Here is a 24719-nt window from a genome sequence, read left to right as displayed (position 1 = left end):
TCGTTAAATCCATTCATCGATAATGATGGAATCGTCGGTAGCAGACTTGCGCAATCTCAGGTAAGTTATGAATGCAAATATCCAATCATTTTGCCAGCTAGACATAGGTTGACTTATTTGATCATGCACTATTATCATCTGAAATATTTGCATCTTAGACCAGAAGCTCTATTGAGTACTGTTAGACAAAAGTTTTGGCCCATCAGCGGGAGGAAGCTTACTAGAAAAATAGTGCATGAATGCGTACAGTGTTTCAAACACAGACGTGTACCAATAGATCAGATAATGGGTGATCTGCCTGCTGAACGAGTGTCAGTTGAATCAACCTTTAACAAATGCGGACGCGATTTTTAGGAGGTTAGAATAGAACTTCTAACCAAGGAGGTTAGAATAGAACTTCCCTCCTTCTATTCTAACCTCCTTGGTTAGAATAGAAGGAGGGAAGGTTCAACTCAAACGGTGAAGCTTGGCGGCCATCTTCCTGTTATCACCGTGATTTGTGCAAGGAAGTCTGTCATTGCAACATTTTTTTCTTTTCTTTTTGAAGCATGTCAGCTTGTATTGCATATGGATGCACAAATAGATTCTCGAAAAAAATTCCGGGCATTATTTTTCACGCGTAAGTATTAATTTTCTTTTTTTTTTTTATGAAATATGACAACTGTGTCAAAAAATATCACAATGTCATGTGGTTTTCTTTCCAGATGTGAAAAAAAGGACTTAAAATAGGTTATTTAATATAACTATAATCAAAATATATTAAATACATTTTAATGTTTCTGTTTATATCTGGTATCTTCGTTCCTTAAGATACAATTCGTTCCTTAAGATACCAATATATGGTAGGATTTAAATTGTATAATTTGAACGTTTTAGTTAATTTGTTTTATAACTTTCATGAAAAGTAAGAAATCAATTGTTACTATTTTTATTAATTGTAAAGGTGTTAAATAAAGCAATGCTTTTCTTTATATATTAATTATTATTCATTTTTTTAAGTTAAGATAAACTGTTCTGTTGTTAAAAATTTTTTGCATAAACTTACAAATTTCTGGGCTGTATAGTGATAAAATTAAGTAAAATATTTACACAATTGAACATGTGGAAAGATGTATCCAAAAACTTATATAGGTGTATTTCTGTAATTCAACTTAATTAAAGGCAGTTTCTTTGAGATTAATAAATATGAAATGCGCATAAACTGAATTAATGAATTCTGTTTTATTTTATTAAGATTTATTTTCTAACCTAAGCGAATCCGTGAAATATGCAGAAAATTCATTTTTTAAAGGCTTTAATGTTATGCGCATGCATTTAGGTTTCGAACTATTTCTTAACAATTTGCTGTACATAGTAAATTATGGATATCATCTTTATTACTTTAAAACAAAAATTCAACAATAGCGGGGGATTTCTAACCTCCTTGATTCTAACCTCATTGAAAAAGCTCTGCTATAATTTAGCGAAAATATCTGGCAACCAGAATCGAACTGTTTATGTTGCCGTGTTTGCATTGTAGCCATGTGGTTTCAGCTGTTAAATAACCTGCAAGGTACGACAACGTCGCAAAAGTATATTCTACGGGATAGCTGGGATTTCCTAGAAACTGTAGTTAATAGTGCTTTAAACTATATAGGAGTGGGGAAAATGCTGTTATACTGTTGACGATATATAGTTTTTTTTATATTAAATGTAAATTAACAAATGACAATGTCTACATTTGATTATATGGAAAAGTTGTATCTGTCAGCTGTAAACAATAAAGAACTGATAAAATCTGCCTTAAAAATGTTGGTAAGAATCAGCTTTAAATATTTGTATTTGTATCATACATTTTACTGTCATTACCTTTTGTTTTGCCTAAAATGCATAACAGCAGTTCATTGCAGGATATACCAGTTTTAAGTGTGGATGTACAAGAGAGAATTTTAGATGTTACTGTGAGGAATGAAGTATGTAAGAAATATCCTCCACCGGTATCCTTTCAGAAGTCTTTTTTACGCGTTCTTTTTGATATGGTAAGTTATCTGTTTTTAAGGGGATTTTCTCGAGTACAAAAGTTAATTTCTGAGTAGTAGTATTGCAGCATTAAAAAAGAATGTATATGTAACTCTGCCAACTTAAAAGTAGCAAAGAATTTCCGAATATAAAATTGTAAAAATACTGATTTATAGTTTTTGGGTTCTTTTGGGCTACCGATGATATTGCTTTCATATATTTTGATGTTTTAGACATTGTTGTTGGTCTAAAAGGTAGATTCATTAATGGCCACTTAATAAACTGTACATTGTATCGGTGATAAAACTATTAGTGGCAGTAGGTTTGGATTCAGTTCCTCTTAAAATGAGCTGGCTGTATGTTTTTAGTGTTCACTTTTTGATAACTATAAAACTGTTTTCCATAAAAACAGTGCTCACATGCAAGGTAGTCTATATAGTCTTTGTCATATCTCTGTAAGAAAATCGAGTAATATTAGTAGGAATGTCAATTATACACACTCTGCAAAAATATAACAAAGCACCCAGTTAAAAAAAAAAAAAAAAGTCAGTCTAAGTTTTTCTTTTCTAAGTTTGTAAATGATGAAAGTTTTGTGATTAGTAGATGTTAAGTTATAATGAAGAGTTTTCTTTACTGTAATGTTATATTTACTGATAATGTTTTCTAGTAATGCCATTAAGTTGCACTTGGACGTTTTGATTGTGCAACAAGCCTGAATGACTTCATTGTCCACAACACAGGGGGCTTTAGTTCCTTTTATATCAGCTATATTGTCCTCCACCATTTCATGGTGCCTGGTGTAATCAAGGTAACATTAATGTTGCCTGTTAATAACCTCAAAATTGATACCTACCTTTACTATCCCCAGCATCATTTGGAATAATGCTATGCTGTTGAAGATGATGATTAGCTGCTCACTGTCATTGTATTGTCTTCAGTGCTGAATCTTATTTTAATATTGAGGGAAATAATTCATTACATCTGCACGTGGAGAAGGTAGTACCAGTGCTTTCAAACAGATTATCTACAGAGGCTCAAAGATAATAGGTTAATCTTTGAATTATGGTAACTTGGCGAGGTTTTCGTGACCAACCCTGCTATAGCAACCTGCTAGTTTTTGTTTGGACAACATTTTGTTTTCACAAAGCAAAGGCTTTTTTTTAACTCAACATTTTGCCTGAACAATCTGCTAGCCGAATTATGCTTATGATAGAACTTTTATGGAACAAAAGTGCTTAATCATGACGAAGATTAGGTGCGAAATTGGGAGAAAGTGCAGAATCGCAAACTGCTTGCCACGTTTTTAAGAATTGCTCATACATGGTATCCATGTACACGTTGACCTATTTTCACTTTAAAAAAATCCCAGAATTGCACAAAAATGGCATTGCGCACACTCTTGACTTTATCCATGTACACTGCTAAAGCCCTAGCTAGTAACCTTTATCGCCTTACCAAAATGTCGCCAAACTACCTGTTACCATATTCCAAAGATTAGCCGATAATACTTCGGGTGTGATGGTACAGGAAGCTATCTTTCATGATAGAAGGTTGTCCAAAGTTACCATGCATACAACTTTAACAGTACAGTAACATTTTTAAATCTAACTGAGTCATGTTTCCCTTTATAGCACATAACTCTGGACCCATATTCTAACAAGATAATGCTTAGCTTCTATGGCTCAAAATTATCTTAAATTAGTATCATACTGCGGCTCTGTAATATCAAGTTTATACCTTGCTTACTGCAGTATCAATTTCTTTTGAAAACAGATCTCAAACTCTTGCCAAACTTTTTTTCTGCAATTTTTTTTTTTTTTTTAATTGCCACATACTTGTAAAAAGTCTTAATTCAATGCACTGATAATTTCACTATATTTCAGAAATATACTTTCTGGTATCTTCAATAATTTTATGCTTGAAAGTGGATCTACCTTCTTTTTCAATAACATGCTCTGTAGCATTCTCAGGAAAAAAAAAAAAAATGCTGGAGATTGATCAGAATTCCTTTCTTTTCAATGGATGATCAGTTTAGGATTCATTTGATCAGTTTGGTTTAGTGTGAGTGGTTTTTTACTCAAAAACTGTGTAATTATCTACCTTTCATATATAATATTATTGTATATTATTAGTAATATTATAAGTTATATTATTGTAATGGCAGATATTTTTCCCCACCTTAGTGAAAGTGAATGGGAATTAAAATGAAACCATCCTCCCATCTTCTGTTTCCAAATAAGAGATGTTTTAGTTTTTTTTTTTTTTTTTTTTTTTTTTTTTGTATTAAAATGTCTTGGTCATCTCCTTATGATTGAATAGTTGAAAGGAATAAAAATTGATATTTGGTCATGGCCAACATCAAATGATATTGGCTGTGACTAAACATGGATGTAAGAAATTTTTACATTTCATAAGTTATCACCTCTACTTTGAAGCTTCAGAAATGTTGGAAATCCAGGTACAATATATGAGACCTAGATTTCTCTTATTATTCTTTTGCATGAGCATCTATTGTTATAATTAAACTTGAATGTGCCTTAGTTTTCCAAGAACTGAACTAAAATAATTTCAAATATTTATTTTTAATTATTTTAATAGCTCAAACATTTTGTATTGAGTGATATATTTAAATGTAAGAAATATTGCATTGCTGATAACTTGATCTAATTGTACATGGCTTAATGAATTGTATTAAAGATAGAAATTATTTCATGTGATAGTACAAGGTATTTATATTCATCTTGAATAAGCTAGAGTAAGCAATTTAGGATTCAGTTAATTGGAAAAAATATGAATTTTTGGTAAAAAATATATTTACGGGTACCCCTTTTGGCGGTACATGGATGTTGAGTTTGTGCAGTTGTTTGACTTGTGTAGGCGGTGATTTTTGCACCAAAATTTGCCACTACACAAAGCCAAAATATAGACAAAGAATTGCACAGACTTAATATCCATGCACACATTGACCTATTTTCACTTTAAAAAAAATCAGAGAATTGCACAAACTTGACATTGTGCACTCCCTTGACTTTATCCATGTACACATCAACCTATTTTCACTTGAAAAAAATCAGAGAATTGCATAAACTAGGCATTGCGCACTCTCTTGACTTTGTCCATGTACACATCGAACTATATTTGCTTAAAAAGTCAAAGGCGCAGCAAACAAACAAAAAATATATAATCTCAGTAAACTACAGATTATATATATTTTTTGTTGAAAATCAAACAATGACTACAGGGAAATTCATCTGGCTCTACTCTTATATTCACCCTAAGATCACCAAATGTGGCGATATATGTTCTGAGCTGGTTTTAGGGACAATGTTGTTTGTATGGCAACGCTTTTGACATTGAAACTTAACTCTTTTTTGCTGCAGTAATTTAATTGCTCATTGGTTCGTGTCATGCGTGTTTTGAAATGGCCTATGTTGCAATGATAGACGTGGTGGCAAGATTTCAGTTGCGTATTTTAGATTGTGTGGAAAGTAAATTTAGTATTAAAAGTTACGATGTTGGAGTTGTTAACGAGTCTTTTGTTCACGGGTGTGTTTATGAGGATCAAAGTATTTTTAGAATTTCTGTGGGACTTTTAAAACAGAGTCCGAAATGCGGAGCTGCTATGAGAACTTAAACGAAGAAGAGCGTTTCTGATAGTTCTTGTGTGGATTTGCAGTCAAATGCTTGCTGGTAAAGCATGTGGCTGTCAGCGGAGTTTAAGATTTGGATCGTGGTTTTCGTGTAGTAAGTTAACTTTGGAGGAAGTTTTTATCGTTACTTTCAAAATTTTGAATCGCAGAAAGAGATTTGATATAGCAAAATTGTGGCACTTATGTTCACAGACGTTGTGTGACTGGTGAAATTTTATTAACGAATGTATTATGGTAAATGCATTTTGTTTTACTGTTTTTATTTTGTAGAATGTTATGTTCATTGTTTTTTTTTACTATGAATTTCTGATGTTATTGTTGTTTTTTGAACTGTTTGTAATTTGAGTTATTTTAGTTTATTTTGTTGATTTGTGCGCAATGACTAGATTGTGTAATTCACAGATTTTTTTTAAGTATAAACAGGAATCTGTGTGCATGGTATTCTTTGAAATTTATTGTTGTTATGTTAATTTATTAAAGCGAGGTGTGTGTAGTTCATAGATTCGTTTGTTGTCTAAATTGTGCAATTCGTAGGTTTTTTTTTTTTTTTTTACTTAAAACATATTGCTGTGTACATAGATTCTTGTCAAATATTTTTGGTTAGAAACTTTACGTTTTTGCTATCTAAATTTTTTTGTTTTTGTGTCAGATTTTTAGCTTAAATTGTGTATTCAAAACCTGGTTTTTTGCCAACCTGAGGGTGCATATAAGAACAGTTCCATTCACCTTTGCACTACACAAAAGAAATATCCACTTACATTATTTACGAATGAATATGTTTTCAGTCAAACAAAATTCTTTAACAGTATCCAAAAACTTCCTAAAATTATCTGAACTAGAATCTGTGTGCTGGCATCACCACATAAATTCTCAAAATAAGAGTAAAAAATATCATCCGTAGCGATGTTCGACCATATGCATTTCTGACATTCAACCACATGCATTTCCTTCCTACAAACAGGACACCTAATAATGGCTACTAAGTAAACCTTCATTTACACACCAGTCAAGTAATGCTCTTTTCCCCTTTCTTTACAAATCATACAGAAACTTCAAATTAATCTTACCACCCATTTTACCATCTAAACCACAAAACAAGCAACATACTTTCTAACCAACACACACACACCACCAGCCCTTACGAATTTACTGCAATCAATCAACCAGTTGTGTTTATAATAGGGTTTTCATAACATTCAACTACTTAGGCTACCATAAGTAAAATAACAACTTGGGAATAATAATATAAGGGGTACCCTTCTCTCTACTCAAACCGAATTTTTAAATAAGTTTGTTTAATTTTGGATGGTAATTTGAGAAAAAGTTTATTAGTTATATAGCAATTATATTTTAAATATAATATTTGTATGAGATAATAAATTTAAAATATAAGAAATGTTTACTATTAGTTTTATTAATTTTTTTAGTTACATAGAAATTATATTTTAAATATAATATTTATATGGGATAATATTGTATTTAAAATATAATAAATGTTTACAATTACTTTTATTGTTTTGAAAATTTATTTCTTTTAATAGGTTGAAGCATCTGGATCTGATCTTTCAGATGCCCTTATGACTGCATATTCATCTGTTTTCTTGATGCCTGCTAAAAAAGATATTAGTTACTGTTCTTATTTAATTGTAAGTAATAAGCCTTTGTGAACCATGGATAGTACACCATTCCACTGTTCTAAATTAAATTATAAATGCAAAGAAATACCTGGTAACACGCATTCTGTTTTAATGGAATATTTCCCATCAATGGACAGTTCCTGAACCTCTGGACCCTCAAAATAGGAGATCAGTACACTTCTATTTTACAGACACTCTTCTCATAATAAATAATAGCTTCTGTTTCTGGGTGTCTGCTAACTGGAAATTTGATTGTATTGACATGCCCTTAAGTGATAAAATCATTGAATACAGTAATTCAGCCCAGGTTCAAATCTTGATAAACGGTAGTTGCATTGTTTTTCCCATGCGTAATATGAATAAGTTTCATAGATGTTCCCACGTATTATGTGAATACAGGACCTTAAAATATCTTTCATGAAGGCCTCCTTTTGAGGCAGATAGCCCTTATGTGCTTTGTTGTAATCCCCAAAATCCAAATCCACTTAGCAATTTTACATAAAAATAATTGTTTGAATTTCAGCCACTTTCCATTCATGAGCATTTGAAAGTTTAAACTGTATAGTTTTGTAAAGATTAGTTTATGTTTACAAATTTTGTATTTTTATTTTCTTCCAAAATTTCCAGAAGGATTTTGTTTGTTTTACTGCTGAATTGCTTGGAAAATTCTGGCTATATCAAAACTCGTTAAAAATTATCTTCATCAAAATATTCTTGAAATTCTTCATGTAAGTCATGTAAAAATAGGATATGAGACAACTCTAACACATATTCAGGAAAATCTCATCTTTGAGCTTGAGCTTAGATGTGCCTTTGAATCTGTCATGTTTTTTTCACGTTCATTATTGTTTTCCATGGCTCTGAAATAGATGTTGACGAGGATGTTAAACTAAATATTGAATGTTATGCTAGCGAAACATTCAGGTCAAACTCCTGCTATAGCAGTACTGTGTAAAGATTAGCCCATTTCAAGGCAACGTTTGATGGTGTATTTTAGCAAGCCCAATATTATGCAAATTTATAGAGTCCTTAAGGATTTGCATTATGCAAGTTTATAGAGTCCTTAAGGATTTGCAAACATCAGTGGTACGCCAGTCTTCATCTGGCTTTATGAACAGTCATTAGCACTAAGGTGATTTTTTTTACATGCAGAAGCTACTTCTTCTGTGCAGTTTTTACTAATACAGTTAAGTCTGCCTCAGTTCCATAATCACAATGAATGAGAAATGATCCTTAAACAAACTCTTGAGAGTAAACCATCTAGGTCATAAATCAAATAAGGATCTGTTGATGTAAAGTGATAATAACTGTATCACTGCCAAACTGTATAACCAGTCATCCGGCTGGTAAACTCTTTGAAATGCACCTACAGCATGGTGCTACTTATTTCTTTATAAGAATGCATGACTCTTGTAGCTTCTGGATTTACTTTATTTGGAAAGTTTTGCCTTATGGCTGAGATCTTGCATTAGCAGACTACCACATTTTCCAGTAACTAAGTAGTGCTCTTGAGAAACAGGTCATCATTAACAAATAGGAGTGAATGAGTGGCCTGCAGCTTCCATGCTAATTCAACGCTACAGACAAGATGTAAAATCTGTCAGGTCTTGGTAGAAGATAACTGATGTGGATAATTACTTTTATTTTGCAATGAACAACTTCTAGTTTGATGAAGAACAAATATTCATGACCTGCTCCTAAATAACCAGAACTTTTCATGGAATCCAATAAAAGGCAAGAAATAAGTACAGAAAATTCACCTTTGACACTAAATTAATCTTCCAAATTTTGTTACATGAAAAGAGGGACTTACATTTGATCTTCCTTAAATCAACAGAGTCCTGTTCAAAATCTAAGCTAATTTAAGGCAGCTATTTTGCCTAATCTGTTGTCTGTTATTTAACAGATAAATACATAAATATTAATTTTTAGTTAAGAGGCCAACAAACTTGGTAAAAACAAAAATCAGGTTGTTGAACATGAGCTACTGTCTTGATTTGCAGCCTTTTTACAATCATTTCTAAATTTTTGAAATAATATTTCAAAGGTATAGTTCAGAAAAGCCTGCTGCAAAGGATAATCACATATGCGTGCTGATGGAAAAGAATGGCTATCCCAGTTCTATTAATCATCTGTCCACCATTAAGCAAGAGGACCATTGTTATCAGCTTGGTATTATTTGGAATTTTACAAAGGATGTCTTTAAGCAAAACAACAAACAGTATCTGTACCTCTCACTTTTAGCCAGATATAATTATTTACAAAAAACAGCTGATTTCAAGAGGGATTCAGATTAATAGACATTCTTATTGCTAATAGATAAATCCAGATTGATTTTCAGAGTAACTGCAAAAATAGTTACTAAGAGACATATCCCCTAACCTGAACTTCTGGAACCATTGCCTAGTGGTTTGTTCGTTAATGGCATCATCCCCAAAGGCCTGGCAAATTCGGCGATTCTGCTCATGACAGCCGCACTTTAAAATCATACAGCAAACAACTCCAAATAAGTTCAATCAGTTGCTGTGTGAGTTACGTTTGAAGTACTGATGCAACGCACTTTTCAAACAACTCCAAATAAGCACCATCAATCAGTTGCTGTGTGAGTTACATTTGAAGTACTGATGCAATGCACTTTTATACTCTTGGTCAATGTCCGGACTCCCATCCTAACCACTTCATCGCCAGGTTTGGTGACTATTTTTATATTGGGATTCATTCTTCCAATGTCATATCAGAAATGACAAGAACTTTTTTGGTTACTTTGTATTTCAAAGCGGACATATACTGAAGTTTTTTTTTTAAGTTGCTTAATCATGTGCTGATGATTTAACAGTGATCTAATTTGTGAAGTTCCTTCCCTTAGCAAAAGACTTTTTGAGAACCTTTTATTTGCAAGGGGTGAGAGACTGATAAGAGAAGTGATGTAGTGACCCCCGAAAACACCCCCAGTCGAGGAACACTGGTGGGGTGAAAACGAGCACTTGGAACTTGCGAGTGGACCGTAAAGCAGGCCGTTTGAAAGATATAACTAAAACATGTTTTGCATGCCTAACAATATATATATATATATATATGTGTGTGTGTGTGTGTGTGTAAGATTAAAAAAATTTAAATCAAATGAGCAATTAAGAGTCATTTTAAATTATAATTTTGATTTGCATTTTTTTTTATCTTGCATATACATCTTGCATGTACATTATGTATATCTTAATGTATAATAGTGGTATTTGTTTTAATTGTGTTGTGTAATAAATGTGTGGATAAAACTACCAAAGGAGTGAAGATTAATTTTCTGCCATGGTGAGTAGTGTTAAAAGAAAAAAAAAAACACATCGTGCTCGGAATGGCAGGAGGTGACATAATTATAAATGAAAAGTGATGGAAACAAATACTTTCGCAAATATCTAAAGTTTGTGCACATATCTTTATAGATTTCTTCTTTTAAAATTTAAAACTAATGTTTAAAGATTATTTCATTTTCTCATTACGTATATTTCGCTGTTTAATTTTAAAATTATGGAGGATACCACTTAAAGCTTGAAATATTAAAGTATTGTTAGAGTATAAATCTCTTTTTATATTTATTATTTAAGAGAGATTTTTCTTCATAGAATCGTAAGCATATTATTACGCTGCAAGAGAGTTCTTGCTTTGTTGAAAACAGTACAACAGGTCTTCAGACATGGGAGGTTGGTTTATTACTTTATTCTGAACTTTTTTTTTCTTTCTTTTTTAAATGCATTATTATTTTTATTTATACTTGTATTTCATCCAAAACTTTAGGCAGCTAAATACCTTTCTGAGTGGTGTATAAGAAATGTATCTCTTTTAAAAAATAAGTAAGTTACATTTTGCAAATATATTTTAATTGCCTTTCACTTATAGTAATAGTTAGTCTTTTTGTAAAATATAATGATAACTCAATTCTCTGATGTGTTTCAAAAAAAATTTACAACATGTAAAATAAGCAATAACGATTAATTTTTAGTGTTAACATCAACTGTCTTACGTACTTGAGAAATCCAAAATTGGCAGCATATATACATTACATACATTAGAGCATAGATCCAAGAACAAATACCTTTTGTGATAGAATTTTTCTGATTTTGAATAATTTTAAATATAGGTAAGATATTTTAGAGATATTAGTTACTTTTTAGCTAGATTGCTACTTTTATCGCATTTTTAAATTGAATTGTGTTATACAGTAAAGATTTTAAATTATTGGGATTCTTGAATTGTGTTATAAAGCAAAAATATTTAAATAATTAGGATGTTTAATGTTGATAATCGTATTTTAATATGTATAAATAATTAATATTTTTAGCATTTTGTTATCCTAAAGGTTAGGATACTTTTGATCCGCTTCTGGATTGAGTGCCTACAAAAATGAAGGTATCACTGCATTCAGTGCAGCCAGTTCTTCATAGTGCACGTTTATGCCTTGTCTAGAGTTTTCTATGGAGTAACAAATTAATCTATCAGACCCATAGAAAGGAAAACAAGTAAATAAAAATTTTGTGCAAGTTTATCTTTCAAACACTGCAGTGTTTTTAATAACTAAAATTTTTAGTATGATTAAATTAATTAATGATAGCTATACAGTTAGCTACATGTTCTTCTGCAGTCAACACTTTAAAATTGAAAATAAACCAAAACTTGAAAACAGTTCGCATTTTTCCAGAATAACTTCAAAACGATTTTTTATCTACTGTAGTTTTAAAATATTATACAGTTAAAACATAAAATTTTGCAGTCAGTTTTAATCTGTAACTATAACTGTCATGAAAGTTTTCTTGTTTTCCAATTTCATTTCAGATCTGTATTGGAACTTGGATCTGGTATTGGTCTTTTAGGACTAACTGTTTTGAAACTCTGTGAACCATCAAAATATATATTCACTGATAAAAGTTGGGAAGTATTAAAAATTCTGTCTTCAAATATAAAACTCAATATTCAAGATGAGAAAGAAAATCCAAATATTCAGTTACACCAGTTAGTTTGGGCAAATGTTTGTAAAGAAGATACTGTTCAATTATCACCAGAAATTATTCTGGGAGCAGGTAAGAACGATTCCTGAATTTTCAAAGAATAACAATTAGTTCAGCTTCTTATTACTTGTATAAATACAAGACTATTTGAAAAAGAAAAAAAAATATATGTATGGTTGTTTGTCCTGAATTGATGAAAAAATTATTATTAAGAAACATTAATATAAAACAAATTATAGAAAATGATGGGCTAAGAGCAGTGATAGTGAATGGTATGATAATGTTTGGGAGTTGATTTTATCCATAACAGTATAGAATCTGCAGTATATATATAAGGAGTCCTCAACTTCTGATTACTATCTAAAATTAAGAATCTTCTAGATTGTTTACCATCAGTTTACACACTTTGTTTTTGCACATGCAATGCTGTGTGACTGTTATAACATCTCTTCCCTACAAAATGCACTTGCATTTTCTGATGACATTTGTTTTTCATTATTTGCTTATTATGAAAAGTAGCAGAATGTACTAGAGATAAAAAATCTACAAAATGGTATAATGTATATTTTGTAAATTGCTTAAGTGTAACTTGGTAAGAAATAGCAATATTTATTATTATATACATGTGGGCAAATATTATTTACCCACTATTATTTTATAAATGAAACGTCATGCATCATTTATAAAATAATAGTAATTGCTCAGATATACACTAAAAAGATGAAATAAATAAATATTATGTAATAAAAAACACATTTAGAAATACTCATGTAGGAACACTGAAACGTAAAAGCAATGATTATGCAACATGTATATAGCTTAGAGCATATATCCATATTGAAGAGAAAGAATTCTAATTGCAAACCTAAACCAAATGCAGTCAAAAGTCGTTGATCCGGACTCGTCGGGACTTCGGCGATTCCAGATTATAGATCATCAGTTTAAATCTGGTAAGATGGCATGCAGAAATTATAAAAATTTGAAACCATAATTTATGAAATAAAAAACAATTATGATCTAAAGAAATTTACAAAAAAAAAGGCTTAATATTTAGTTGTTTACTTTATTAAACATTTCTTTCAATGTAAGTTGTTTAAGTTGCTTCGTTTTATGTGACTATACTTTCTCTTTAATTCTATAAACAGACATAATTTCTTCTTCAGTTACAAAGTTCCGCTGTTCAAGTCCTATAATTGCTGTGTCGAGAATACCAACTAATTTGTCAATTGAAATTTTTTTGTTTTTCAATAACCTCTGTGTCACTTTCTTCACTATCGGAAGCGAATTATAATGACGAGAAATTTGATTTAAATCATATCAAAGACGGAGTACATTGAGATGAAATACTACATTTAATGAGGAATTATAAGCCAAATAAAATAAAAACATCTGCTCTGAAGATAAGGATAGTGCTGACAGATCAACTTCCAATTCATTGCATGCAGTGGCGTCCCCCCCCCCCGGCCGCAGAGCAGGGTGAAATTGATAAACAGATTTCGGAATGGTTAGAGAAACGAAGGATGTGCCTTTATCCATTTTTTTTTTTTTTTTCCCCCAGCAATTCAACTTTTTGTTTGATGGACTTCGAAACATACTTTCGCTTTGTAGATCCTTTACATATTAGTAAATATATATCGGAAATTCTTTTTGACATAATCGAAAGTTCAAGCTTACTTTTATAAAATTGCTCTAACAGTCTGCAAAAAATAATAAGCCGGATCCAATTCGAAGATTAAGGAACAACGCAATCTGCAACGTTAACTGAATTAGATAATTTTAGCTTAGCTTATACCGTCTGTTATACATTAAAAGCGTATGCATAAACATATTATGCGCATGCGCACGTGCATATTCGCAGCCATAAAGGTCTTACTTTCTGCGCATGCATCAATGCGATGCATGCGCAGAAAGTTTGTAGCTTTGAGGTCTGGATTATGGGTGTCCGAATTAACAACTTTTGACTGTAGCCATATATTAGAAAATATTAGACTCCTATATTAGAGAAATACGCCCTTTTACCTTCACCCTCTGTGCTGCTTGGGTGCAGTTACGCTGTGCTCTCTTCCTATAAAAATAGTATTCGAAATGCAAATGTTCTGGAAATAGGCACGATTAGAGTACCAAGTGAATTGTGGCCACAAATATCAATTTAATCCGCCATGACTGCCAAGTTTCTTGGTCATTATGAATTTTACATTTTGGGTATCTTGTCTCTCTATTCTAAAGATAACAAAATTTCTGGATTGTGCTATTCCTAGATTAATCTATGCCACAGAGCTTTCATAACGCTGATGATGTAGTTATTCCAGAACCTAAACTCTGAGATCTGAAACTTCTCTAACCTAAACCAAAAACCTTTCTCTTCACAAACTTCCATATTGAATAAATGTGCATTTTTAGCTTCACCCTCTGCGCTGCTTGGACACAATTTCGCTGTGCTCTCTTCCTATCACAAGTTTTAAAAAAATTTTCTGAAAACAGGCATGATTAGAATGCCAAGTGAATTGTGGCCACCAAATGTCAATTTTATATATGTAGTATTTTAAGTGTGTAGATGCCCCCACCAATTCCATGTTAAGACTGAAATTTTCAAAATAGCAACAAGTTTTGAGTAAACTGTCTCTTTCCGTTGATCATCTACACATCAGTTCTCATACTTTGGTTTGAAAATATTGCATTGATCATAGTCACCTAATATTTTGAATTCACAAATCACTGAGTTACACACACAATTTTTTTTTTTTTTTTTAAAGTAGAATTTCTTTAAGAATACACAGAGAATGTTAAATGTTGCCATACATTTCTTTTTATATTCACTATATTTTTTTACATTTGTTATATTATTCCTTTAAAAATAATATATATCAATAACATTTGATGGCAGCATCCTTTTATTTGAAAGAGAAATGCACATAAAATCCAGTGGCTGAGTGTAATGGTAGGAGAAAAATGTTGACACAAACCAAGTTCAGCTATTTACTAATTAGAATCTCTCTTAGTAGACAAAATACTTTTTGATCATAAGCAATTACAATAATTTTTATATTACACTGGTTTTAAAAGTACGACTTAAACATTTTAGACAGGACAGCATAAGCGGCGCTGAGTTGTTTGCAGGGTAGAAGCTAGGAGAAGGAATGATGTAGTTTTGCAAAGAGTATTTATTCTAAGTAGATAAAAAAAGTACTCGAAGCTGTGATTAGTCAATTTTAGGTTGTTATGTAGCATGAAAAGATATCGAATTTGGAAGAAGAATTTAGGGGGGAGAACACCAAATCTAGAATAGTTCATTTCGAGGTCGTCAATTATTTCTTAAAGCAGCCATTGTATTTTGTTATAGCTTACATATCCCCCCCTTCAAAAGAAAAATTGGGAGAGCATGGTGGAAGAAAAAGCATTAGTATATTAGCTAAGAAAGAGGAAAGACATAGCCTGTCATTGTTCATGACCTTTCTCATATATAGATTACAAAATACTTAAACATATAATTGACAACTATTACAATATAATCTCTAAATAAAAATAAATAATAAAGTAACACAAATATACAAAATATAAATACATTATATAAATATAATTTTCTTAAAGTCCTCGAGTTGTTAAAAAGGTCCAATGTAAATTTTGTAATTGATGAAAATAATTCCACAAGGTAAATGTCCAATTTTTAAGTCTTTCAAATGTTGTTGATGAAAATATTTCTGTTATAACATGGATTGAGCTGCCAACTTTCATGTGGACGTATAATACTCAATTTCTGATTACTTAAATAAGTTCTTATTTTGGATATGCATATTTAATGCAATAGAAAAATGCAAGATAAAACATAATGTAATACTGAATAACACAATAATACTTTGACATTTAACTGGCATGTCCTCTTTAACATCAGCATACCAGCTTGCTGATGGTTAGGGGATGCTTAAGTACAATATATAAAGAAAAACCTCCATTCCTTAGAAAAAGGTAACTGGTTTGGGGCATTGTACAAATGTCAAAACTTTTGTTTTAAAAATCTTTCATATTAATTAATAACAATACAAAATTAAGACTGAAATTTAAGACAATATACTTGTATAATCAAGTTAAAATCTTTTAAATTTTGCAAAAATATAATTAAACATTACCATACAATAAAGAAAAAAGAAAATTTTGTTTTTAAAATTATGTAAACTGTAGGTATGTGTGTGTGTGCTAGCACTTTTGTGCTAAACTATGGTTAGAGGATCGTGACTGGTAAAGAAAATAAAAATAACAAGTCAGTTTCATAACCATAGCTGAATCTCCTAACAAATAAAACAATAAAATTTTAGGAGTATTCCTTGGGGGACAGCGGGAATGTGCTATTGCTTCTTGTATCCTCCCTAAAGAGAAGATGCAAGGACTAATAGACAGTATAAAAGTTCATGTCAGAAAAAAGAATAAAAACATGTAGTCTTTAAATGAGAATCGGGTATTAAATCCAGATTTTGAAAATGTCGTATTAGATATTTTCCTGTCCTCATCTCCTGGGCTATGGGGGACATACGGAAAAACTCTGGGAAGAAGGAAAGGAGCCAGTCTGAGAAAGGTCAAAATCAGGAAAATAAATTGTCATAAATAGGTTTTAAAGTCTTGATCAGGTTTTAAAGTGCCATAATTGGGAAAAAATTAAATGCAGAATTTGGAAAACTAAAATTAATTAATATTGCACAGAAACAGGGATTCTACTATTTCTAACAGTTAATTTAAATTTACTAGTTGGATTAAAAGATCTGAGTCTGGCTGAGTGAACAATTTCTGATTTCTTTTTTAGTTAAGAGGATTAGACTTTTCTGTTTCAAAAGTAACTTCAAAATATTGTTTTAAAATTTTGTAAGGGCCTGAAAAGGAGGAAGTTTATGAGTATTAGGATATTGAAATTCTTCATACATTACTAGATTACCTATTTTAAAATTAATGGGTTTATAATGGGCATAATATCTTTCTTAATTTATATTATATGATTGAGCATTTTTTCTAGCTTTTCCATTTGGTGGACATACTTCTTTATTTTTAAGTAGAGGATCATAAGGTAATTTTCCATACATTAAATACGATGGTGGGAATTTTGTTACAGAATGAGGTGTATTATTATATTCTTCAGTAACCCGAGGTTACTGTTAATTTTGTCCATGCAATATTACCCTGGTAAGAATTTCATTTACATTTTAGCCTAGTTATAATTGTTTAATATTACCTTGGTAAGAATTTGATTTACATTTTAGCCTAGTTATAATTGTTTAACTTGTTCAACTTTACAATTAGTTTGAGATCTATTAGCAGTAGTTAATAATTGTTTTACATTATGATTTCTTAAAATCAATTATCAATAGATAATAATTCAGAAGGTTTATTAAAAGATGGTAAAGCTTGCTTTAAACCAAATCTTTTTTGTTTGTTTTTCTTATTGAACTGACATACTTCACAATGTTTACAGTAGTTTCTAACATCTTGAACAATAGTATTGAGGAGATAATAAATTTAGCATTGAGGACACACCAATATGCCCAAAATTAATATGAGCTTTTTCAAGTAATTTAGTTCAAAGTGATATTGGAATTTCAATTTTATATAATCCTTGCTTTTTAATAGTTAACACATTATTAATTTTCTTATACTTAGGATTGCATACATTATCTAAATTTTGATGCTCTTTAATTTCTTCTAATGATAATAAATTAACTCGTAAACTTAAATGTTGACAAATAGGGTTTTCAGTTAACATATCAGTTTAATATTAGTAAAATCTTTGTATACTTTATATCAAAGTCATACATAGATAATTTCAAAGACCATCTAAATAACCTACTTGTAGGGTGTTTAATATTCTTAAGCCAAACTAAAGCAGCATGATCAGTATGTACAGAAAAGGGTAAAATGATTACCATGTAAATAATAATAAAATTTGTCTATAGCATCAATAATCGTCAAACACTCTTAATTCAGTAATTGCATAATTTTGTTCGTAATAATAAAATTTGTCTATAGCATCAATAATTAGCAAACACTCTAATTCAGTAATTGCATAATTTTGTTCATAAGACCTTAATTTTCTAGAATGAAAAGCAATTGGATGTAGGTTCCATCTGGATGTTCTTGTTTTAAAACTGCATCAACAGCATCTTAGATGCAACCACAAATAAATGACAAGGGTATTTTGGATTAAACAGAGTTAAAATGGGTCTTGAAAGTATTGCATACTTTAAATTTTGAAAAGCTGTTTGACATTCAGTTGTCTAAGGAAGTACCATAAAAACACTTTAAAGTATACAGATCATTCATTTCTTTCACACTAATTCCTGTCAAATTATGAGAGTACTGTGAACAGAAACAAGCAACATGTAGACTGTGAAGTGGGAAAGAAATGGAGAGACAGAGGTTAGACATGGTTGCTTGACAGAGAAAACTTTGAATGAATGCTAATTTAATTTGCATAACCAAATTAACTTATTCTCAAGATTAAACTGCTTGAAAATAGATAAATTTTAAACAGTATTCTTCTATTAAATTACAATATGAATTAATTATCCATGCTGAGTTTCTTTTATTGCCATTAACTGAACTGAAGATACTATCTCCAGTATTATCTCGTTTAATTTAGGAGTTGACTGTATCATCTTTGAAAAATTTAAGACCTTGTTCAATATATACATTGTATAGGTATTATAAAAATTGTTTAATTTATTGAATAGATTTAGTATACGACCCATCAGTTTTTGAAAGCCTTGCATATTCATTAAAAATCTTTCTGGAAAGTGGATCAAGTTGTGCTTACATTGCTGCAAATGTTAGAAATGAAGATACTATTGGAAAATTTACAAATAAATTAGGTAATAATTTTTTTAACTTTTTTTAATGGTTTAAATCATTCAAACAATTTTTTTCCTACTTCTTTATCATTGAATACTTACTCTCTATTTCATCAGAATAAAATAATTAATAGCATTTGAGGAAAAAATAGGAAAATTCAAAATGAAGACAGAAAGCATGTAATTCCCAGAATCTGATTATAAAATTTAAGTTCTGAAAAATTAAAAATAAATAAATAAATAAATATACACACTGGGTATTTCAAAAAGATTGCTGAATAACTAGATCATGGGTTTAGACCCATGATTTCAATTTCTAAAGGAAACCAAACAGAATTCTCCTTCGAACACAACTGGACAAGTGATAACTTCTGGTAAAAATATATTTTAATTTGAGCCTTGCAGTGAAGTATGTCAATAAAGAAAATGTTTCCCATGATTAAAATTTACGGAGAGAGAGTAACATCTTTACATAGTCAAAATTAACTAAGACAATTAATTAATTTTGGATCTGTACCCAAAATACTTATTAAACATAGCTATGCATGTGTAATTTTTAAAAATCTTTCACATTAAAAAAAATTAAATAGTGCTTCAAATTAACATCAATACTTATGGATTACTTTTGCATGTTGTGAACTTTTATATAGGCTCTGTAAAATATCTTCAGTAAGGTAAGGAAATTTATTAGTTGTGGTGTTCTCTTAGAAAATTCATACTTCATATATTTTTACTAAAAAATATGAGAAAAATTATAGCAGCTTTGGTTCATTTTTTAAATTAGAACCATAAACTTTTACAAACTATATATTTTACTAACTTTGCTTTAGTGATGATCTATTAAACATTCGTATTTTCAAACCTTTTTTTTGTCCTTACTAGTTTGTACAAAAGTCATTGCAGTTGTATATTCTTTTTAAAATTTATATTTAGAAAACTTTTTAAATTTTACATAAAGTTTGGAAGATGTTGCATTCTGCTTTTCTGTATTGTACCTTAGTACTTCTTTATGGCTTAGCATATTGGCATATAAGTATCTGCTTGTTTTTATAAGCAATAAACTGTATATATGCATGTTTTATATAGGAATATTTTTGAAATGATTGACTGTCAATTAATACATGCTAACCAAAGCACTATAATCTCTGAAAATGGAATGTGTTGTCAGTCTATATGCCAAAACCTCTCCACATTTAAATATACAATCACAGTAATATATGAGTAAATATTTCTCAACATTTAAAAAAAAAAGTTTAATTCTACAGTTCATAACACAAAGAAGCAAGTGAACTCTCCAAGTGGCCAAATCATACAGATACATGCATCTTGAAATGTGTTCAGATAATTAAGTTAGCATAAATACTGGAAGGAAAAAGTCCTACGAAGTAACAATATCATTTTGGAATTATAATCAAGAACATAACATTTATTTATGCCCTTTTTGCAAAGTTTAAGACCAAATCCTTCGTTGCTTAAAGGGTTAAGTCAATTTTCAGATATTAAGCTGAAATTAAAAATAAATAAATAAATAAGATCTTGATTGCAAGTGAAAGGTGATAATGAAAAGAAAGAAATGTAATATTTATATTACAAAAGAAAGTAATATACATTTTTTAAATATCATAGTTGGAGAATTACATTAAACCTTAATTCTAGTAAAGTTGTTCTCTAGTATTTATCAACACTACACTGACAATGATTTACTTCTGCATGTTTTCTGTGTCATTAAAATGCCTTAACACCTGAAAGCAGATACATTCCATTATTTTAAATATAGAACGTTAAATTAGTATACTAAGTTTCATATCCATTTTCATAATATCATTAATTTTTTTAAACTTATCATTGGAGGTTCAATTAAAGAAAATATAAGTATAAAGTGTAAATTTAATTAAAAACATCATATTTCATACAGTTGGAGTAATACAAGTATATATAGATGTTATAAACTATATCATATGAATAAATGCTGATGAAGGTGTCGTACATAGGCCAAAAATTTTTTAATTTTTTGATAAAACTATTTTTAAAAGTCTTCAAGCAATTTTAGAAATAGAAAATTCATCAATAATTTTCATTATTATTTGTGCATTATATAATAAAAAGCTGAAAATCTTAGCTACAGTTAAAATATTAATATTTTTCTCTCTTTTTGGATTTTTATTTTTTTTTTATTTATTTATTTTTTTTTTTTTTTATTTATTTTTATTTTTCCATTTTATAGGTTCAAATGGATTGAAGTATGAAATTTTGAAAAATTTTCAAAACACAATATTTATTTATAATCAAAAATCTTGTTTTATATTGTATAAAATATATATTTAAACTTTTTAATAACATAGTCAAATATACTGTTGATTAAAATATTTTTATCAAGTTTATTTTTATAAAAAATGTGTCAACATATTTAAATTCAAAGTTCTTTATGCTTGCTAACACTTGCTTTACATGTGGTATAATGAAAAGTTAAAAAAAATTTGAGTATGAAAAAACAGATTTGTAATAAATTCATCTCCTATGTTAAATGTTTTTCCTGTGCCATTAATTTTGTCACTGTAGTTAATTTTTAAATCAATATTTAGAATGTTTAAATGTATTAATGAAGATTTACTGTGGTTGAATGAATTCACGAATAAACATGTTTCACGATGTAACAGATTTTAATTTTTTTTTTAAACAGTGTTTTCTTGAAAAAGTGTGCTAACTTTTTTTTTCCATCTTTTCAAAAATATAAAATTTACTTAATTTTGTAAAGCATCTGCACATATGAATAACTAAAATTAATCTATTAATTCTTTTTCAAATGATAAATTTGCCCAACTTTACTTATTTCTTCTAAAATATAACAAAATGCACCACTAAAATTTAAATATCTGTATTTAATTTTTTTCCAATAGAAATAGATAAAATTTTCTATTTTATGATGAAAATAACATGAAACAATACATCCATAAAGTTATATCTATTTTTAATTTATTAAATTTTATTTCTACATAGTACAATTATATGCAAGAATCAAGTTTTTAATATCTCAACCAGTACATGTTAGCTCTAACTCTTGCATAGTCAGTCATAGCTTCAACTGGTCCTAAAAAAATAAATAACAGTAGATTAAAATCATATGCATTGCACCTTTTGTTTGGTTTTCAAAGTAAAAAACCTGAACAGTGGAACATATGAAAATTTGTTAGTTTTTATTACATAACATAATTTATTAAATAACTATGTTTTGCTATAAATAAAATGAATCTGACTATGAGCTCTTGACTTTAAAAATTTCCATTAATCAACACATGAAAAAAAAAAAAAATTCAAGTAACATTCTTATATATTGTTAATTTATAAATAAGGCCTAATATTGTTAGCATGGAAGTTATATGTGATAGGATCCAAAATTTTGGGAACTGGAAGTATAAATGAACATTAATCCACTACGATTCTTTAAGTTTTAACCTAATCCATCCTGTGGTTAGGAGCAGTGAAATGGCATTTACATAATATGTCATATGGTCCTCCCTAAGATGCTTTTGAATATTCTAAGCCATGTTTTATGATAAAATATGTAAAAAAATTTTGCGATAAATATAAAATCTTTGTTGAGAGATGCATAAAGATTATTTTTCATGTATGCTTCAGCAAATGTCTAAGAGAATAAATATGTCTAATGAAATGAAAACAGGTTTATGGCTAAAATACTCTGCTACAATCAAAAGTCATCAAACATCACCTTGTCAGTAGTTTCAGAGATGATAGGTAATTGTAGGAAAATATTATGTTAATTAACAAGTTATTTATAATTTCAGCCTTTATTATAATTTCTCCTTTCCATATTCCTCGCCAGAATGCAAATGATTAACAAGCATTTAAACCGAGATTTTTAGGGAAAGCGTGTTTCTGGTACCGTGTGCATATTACGTTGTTAGTTTCCTGCTAACTCTGAGAGTTGTAATTATTATTGTGTTCTATCGGTTTGCATTCTGTCCTTGCTGACACTTTAATTTTGATTCTCCATTAGAGTTAGTGAGCCAGCTTCTAGTAGTACTTAACTGTGTAGTCCTTAACTACTGTTCAACATTTAATTTGGACTGTTCTTTTTTATTCTGAATCATCATGAGTTGTGGAAATTGTAGCACAAAAGGTACTTTTATGGTTCAAATTCTGTTTAAATAAAAAGGTTATATAGCCTTCTCAAAGCTTTATCATTATTCTCAGACATAGTGATGATTTGCTTCATGTCTGCTAGGATTGTTAGACTAAAGCAGTCAACTAAAAGACACCTCAAAGAATGACATCCAGAGGTGCTTCAAAGACTTCTGCTAATGTTTCTCACTTTAACCTTTTGCATTCCATTAATGCCACCACACTGAAACCAAGAACATTAAAATATAAAATTCAAGTTTTATCTATATACTATAATAAAACAAAAGAAAAATTTAAAAACATTGAGAGTTGCTGATCAATCATATCAAACACTGATTACAGCAACTTAGATGAATTTCAACAAGTCATTATTAAATGTGTACAGCATCACTTATTATGTACACCAGTAACTTGAACAGAAGCCCTGAAATGCAGATTCCTCTATATAACTATGCTACCAATAACATAGCAAAGTGTAAAATCTTTAAACGAAATTTTTTCTCTAAAACAGTGATGTATAGATGTATGCCAATGTAAACATAAATTGGTAGTTAGGGAACATTTACCAAATATTGCATGGACTGGGTCTTTGAAAGTGTAAATATGATTAGTTAATCCAGCAAGAAGCACTGCCAGATACGCAGATTGCTGGGAAAGAGGTAGTGTACACCTCTTTCCCAGCAAAGGAAAGAGGTAGTGTACCCTCTTTCTTTTCCAGCACCTCTTTCCCAGTACACCTCTTTCCAAGCTTCCAACAGTTCATTCTTTAATCTTTTTGTTTTTGTTTTCAGTCATTATCAATGTCATTCACTTTTTTTCAAGTAGGCTGTCATTTGTAGCTGTTCATGTCCTAGTCTATACACTAACAATTCAATACCACAATTTATGAGACATAAGTGTGGCATGTGGCCTTACACTTAATCATCTGTCACAAATTTCATATGAATTCTAAGTTTACCACTTCAATGCAACATTGATGCAAGTGTTACTACAAAGAGACGGTGTGACTAGTATAACCTACTTATGAACCATTATAAACGGCACTTGGATGTACAGTTGAATTTATTAACATCAAGTGGACAGACATGGCAAAATTTCATTACATTGAGCATTAAACTAATAAAACTTGTACTATTTTTGAAAATCCATTATGGCAACAAGTTTCATTATCAGGTACAGCTGTCCCTCATTCTATAATCAAAACCTAACCAAACAAAAATATTCGAAACTTTATGAAGTAATGTGGAGGCCACTGAGGTTACTTGACCTAATACCAACTCACTGTATATTAGCTTTTATGTTGATAGTCAGGTTTACAGCTTGCTATCTTGCAATGTGTCTAATTACATTATATACAACTGCATAACCTTAAAAGAAAAATTAAACTTGTAATTTAAAATATGAGAAATTCAGTATTTATTAAGAGAGAATAAGCATTACTCAACCATGGAAAACAATTACTTTTTTTTTTTT

At 29.9% G+C, this 24719-nt stretch overlaps 2 protein-coding genes across 6 annotated transcripts in view; one reads left to right on the top strand and one right to left on the bottom strand.

The window, feature by feature from the left end:
• The first annotated feature begins 1497 nt into the window (after positions 1 to 1497).
• LOC118200471 (protein-lysine N-methyltransferase EEF2KMT-like) lies at positions 1498 to 22781 on the top strand. Of its 5 annotated transcripts, XM_035372427.2 has the most exons (8): positions 1501 to 1794; positions 1890 to 2018; positions 7190 to 7294; positions 10900 to 10977; positions 11072 to 11127; positions 12107 to 12351; positions 18990 to 19127; positions 21331 to 22781. In XM_035372427.2, exons 1-8 carry the CDS (start codon positions 1705 to 1707, stop codon positions 21429 to 21431), a joined length of 942 nt encoding a protein of 313 aa, XP_035228318.2. In that variant the 5' UTR covers positions 1501 to 1704; the 3' UTR covers positions 21432 to 22781. The 5 variants fall into 5 exon arrangements, with proteins under 5 accessions (XP_085673550.1, XP_035228318.2, XP_085673551.1 ...); XM_085817424.1 differs by lacking the exon at positions 18990 to 19127 and having other exon boundaries at positions 1498 to 1794; XM_085817425.1 differs by lacking the exon at positions 7190 to 7294 and having other exon boundaries at positions 1890 to 1976; positions 10909 to 10977.
• LOC118200472 (mitochondrial-processing peptidase subunit beta-like) overlaps positions 22058 to 24719 on the bottom strand; it is a 71840-nt gene continuing 69178 nt past the window's right edge. The window contains exon 14 of the mRNA XM_085817422.1: positions 22058 to 22194. Coding sequence (XP_085673548.1) covers positions 22130 to 22194 — 65 coding nt within the window. The 3' untranslated portion in view covers positions 22058 to 22129. The remainder of the gene's footprint in view (positions 22195 to 24719) is intronic.

The sequence above is a fragment of the Stegodyphus dumicola genome, chromosome 5, assembly GCF_044657685.1.
Source record: "Stegodyphus dumicola isolate Sdum_Otavi_A_Nest chromosome 5, ASM4465768v1".
Classification (NCBI taxonomy): domain Eukaryota; kingdom Metazoa; phylum Arthropoda; class Arachnida; order Araneae; family Eresidae; genus Stegodyphus; species Stegodyphus dumicola.
This window is presented reverse-complemented; position numbering and strand designations above follow the sequence as displayed.